Source organism: Volvox carteri (genome assembly GCF_000143455.1).
Source record: "Volvox carteri f. nagariensis unplaced genomic scaffold VOLCAscaffold_1, whole genome shotgun sequence".
Classification (NCBI taxonomy): Eukaryota; Viridiplantae; Chlorophyta; class Chlorophyceae; order Chlamydomonadales; family Volvocaceae; genus Volvox; species Volvox carteri.
The window spans coordinates 5,338,405-5,341,928 of record NW_003307545.1 but is presented as its reverse complement, the minus strand read 5'-3'; the positions used below and the strand labels follow the sequence as shown (position 1 = coordinate 5,341,928).

Below are 3,524 nucleotides of genomic sequence, written 5' to 3'. Positions count from 1 at the left end.
GCGGCCAGGTGACAACCCTGCCGGGCTCCGCGCCGCGAACTGGCTCCTCGTGGACTGGGCTGTCCTATGATGATGATGCTGATGTGCTGTTTGCCACGACGGCCAGTGCGATCTGCCGCATTGATGTAATCACCTTGACTACAACTGCTGCCTCGGCGCATGTGTCTGGCGCCAACGGAGGAGAGCGTACCACCCCAATGAGCACAGCTGCCAGTGAGCTTAAAGCGAAGGTGAACCTTGTAGCTGGCGACTGGCAGGCGACCGGCAACACGGATGGTCCTGAAACTAAAGCACGCTTTACCCGCATCACTGCCATCCTGGCTGGCGTACATCGGCAGCTGTACATCCTCGATGGTGACAAGTTCCGCATCATGAGTGCTAGTGGCTACGTCAGTACGGCACTTACCGGGCTCCCAACAGACCAGTGCTCTATTGCTGCCTTGCCCAGTGGCGAGCTGGCTGTGGGCGCTAAGGGCTCCAGGCTAAGGATTATCCGAGGGCCCCAGCTGGGGCCCAGCAGCCCCACGTCAGGCGGCATCAAGGCTAGCCACTCCGCGCCCCGGCAAAGGCCGTCTGCCGCCCTCTCGAAGCTGCACCGGACACTCCTGCTGTGTGCAACAGGGGCGGATGTAAACCCAGCCACCGTCAATATTCACACGCGCGATGGCACTGTCTTCGTGGCACATCGTTCGGCCCTTGTGAGTCACAGTCAGTACTTCGAGAAGCTGCTGGTGCCAGGAGGCGGCTTCGCAGACAGTGGTGCTGAGGATGTTAAGTTGCCCGATGCCGACCCGGCTGCATTCCAGTGGCTGCTGGCCTACATGTACACGGGGGAGCTGTACATGCCAGACAAGCTGCTGCGGCCTGCCGTACTTCTCGCGGATCGGCTCCTGATGCCGCAATATTGCGTGGGGCAGCTGCAGAAGTGGCTGCTGGCTGTGGTGACCCCCCAGTCGGTGCTTTCGGATCTTCTCTGGGCGGAGCAGCACGGCATGACGTCATTGGTGCCACAGCTGAAGCTGCGGCTGCTGCGGCAGAAGAAGAGCGTGGTGTTGGGGGAAGAAGATCTGCGACAGCTGATAGTCCGCTGTCCTTGCCTGGTGGCTGACCTGATCCGGGAGCCGTGACATGCTGTGGCATGATGGACAGCGAGGTAGGATTAGTCGGCACAGCATCTTCATACCATAAGATCTCACAGGCGCATATACAGCATGCTATGCGGACTTCTGCTTGGGGTGTGTGTGTGGCTGGGAAGGTGAACAACGGGGGAGGCGAACAGCTCCAAACGACCGCGAATTCCTGTGTGCTAAGCTCTGTTGTTACTTAATTAAGCCACATTGAAGGTAAGGGTTAGCATTAGCAAGCAAGCACTGGTGCGGGTATCAGGGATATGGTCCATGTCGCTCGTGGTTGTTGCGAGCCAATCATGTAACGTTACGACACCAACTGGGATTGACCAACAGCAGGCGCGGTGTGAACTCCGATGCTGTGATGAGCTAAGGGCCTCGCTCGCTTCCCATTCCACATGGTCAATAACCGTAATAGGATTGCGCCATCTGGACATACTCGCCAGCTAGCTGTAGTGACTGTGTGATCTGAATCAATCATCACGGGAGCAGCTCCGCAAGGGCAATACATACACGGGGCTGGGATTTGCAGACCCCTCCCGTGTGGGTAATAAATGTAAGTATATTGCAAACATGCGACATCACCCTGGGACAGGCTGCTGCGGGATGTATGGTGAATGTGTATGGGGCAATACGGGCTCCGATAGGTGCAGCGACTAGAGGTTGCACATCAGGTGCTGATGCATATTCAGCTTAGGTTACGTGACAGCAGGTTGCATAGGTGCACAGTGTTGGAAACCATTTTTCCTGCAGACGGAAGAAATGGCCAATGCCTGACACCCTATGAAAGAAAATCTGCGTTATCTTCATCAAAAAGGTCTACTGCTTCCCCGCCAATCTGGAGCGTACCAGGGAAATTCCAAGAGGTTCAACATTACAGGGGGGCGGCTTTTCAAAGCGAAAAGGGGCTCGGCCCCGGTGCAGCCATTTGACCCCCGTTTGATTCGCAGGGCAGTCCGTACGGCATAGGAGTGCAAGCACAAGAACGCCGCCACGCTTGGAGTACACACTTGTTATTGAAATCCTCAAACAGTAAAGGTCGGCAGACTTGCGACGGCGGTGTAGACCTGTCTGGATCGTCGCAAGCACGCAGCCGCCATAGCATAATCATTATTGACTGAACAGTTAGCCTTCTCGTGATGCGGCAATCCGTAGAATGACATACACACAAAGCAGGAGTGTCATTGCGGCAACGTGTGTTGCCGCTGCTGCGCCAAATCCATGAGTCAGGACTGCCCGATACGTAGGTGGTACTACCGTTGCATCCATGTTCGACACCGGCCCTTCGGTCTGCTGGCCTATCCATGCCTAGCACAGCATCCACCGCCACCAGCTCCAGGACCACCGCCGCCGCCGCATTGGCTTCATCTCGACACACCCTTAACCGTGTGCGTGGCTCCTCCTTCGCCAACATCGCCGGGTCCATGCCGTATGCACATTTGCAAAAGACATTTGCCCGGACACACGTGCCAGAAGTCGCACCCCTCAAGCGTGCTCACCTCCAGGAGACGCAGCGGTAGCAGCAGGACCGCTCATGTTGCAGCCCCAGGTTCATGCGGGCGGAATAATGAGAAGCAAGCAGAGAGAGCGCGTGTGTTTGGACACGTCAAGCATGGGACCTGCCAATGATCGGGTCATATCGAAGAGGCGAGCGATGCTCGCCAAGGGAAAGAAAGCAAGGCGGGGACGGGAAGTTGATTACGAAATGCAGAGCAAAACCAATGGCGTGCACACGAGCACATACCAAAACCGAGCAGTACCATGTTTAGCAGGCGGCCAGCAGCTCTGAAAGTGAGATTATCAAAAATAACCGAGGTTCGCTGCACACTAGAAACCTTTCCTAAAGTTTACTAGTTTACAAGTTCCGCACAAGCACTTGTGCAGGGGTGTCCGCAAAAGCCGGGGCCCCCATGGACGGTAAGTTTTTTAGTGCGGTTACACGATGGACCATCATCGTCCTCCCTCGTCCGCTTGAGCACGAAGCGCCTTAGAGCAACGTGCCGGGTCTCCCAGACTTCCGAGAGGAACCTGGCTAGTGCCAGGAGTGGGGCCTCGGTCATAATCATGCGCATGTCGCGCCCTTGAAACACGAGGTCACGTTCGTACTTAGCCCGCGTAGTAGTGTACGCCAGGCATTCCACACGAGCATGCATCTCGTCTTCAACCGCCCCACAGTCGCAAAGCCTGCAGGTGCGCGCTGTGCGCTCACGGCCGCTGTGCGCCCACGGCGGTTGCCTTTCCTAAAGTCTTTGGGTGTAATCCCAGTGCGGATTAACGTCGCGGATTAACCCTCTGTCCTCCATCGATACTTGCTCAAACGGCTAGGTTGTTGGCAAACTTACCTCGCCTTTCCAACCTTTGGTTCCCTTATGAAAGGAAACTATGTTGTAAGCTCGA

At 56.2% G+C, this 3,524-nt stretch overlaps 1 protein-coding gene across 1 annotated transcript in view; it reads left to right on the top strand.

Annotated features, from left to right (window-relative positions):
• The window catches only part of VOLCADRAFT_102899 (uncharacterized protein), a gene marked incomplete at its 5' end in the record, with an annotated part of 1,849 nt that extends 405 nt beyond the window's left edge, over positions 1-1,444 (top strand). Inside the window, one exon of the mRNA XM_002946254.1 lies at positions 181-1,444. Within this exon, the coding sequence (XP_002946300.1) occupies positions 181-1,127 (947 nt within the window). The 3' untranslated portion in view covers positions 1,128-1,444. The remainder of the gene's footprint in view (positions 1-180) is intronic.
• Between the last annotated feature and the right edge of the window lie 2,080 nt (positions 1,445-3,524).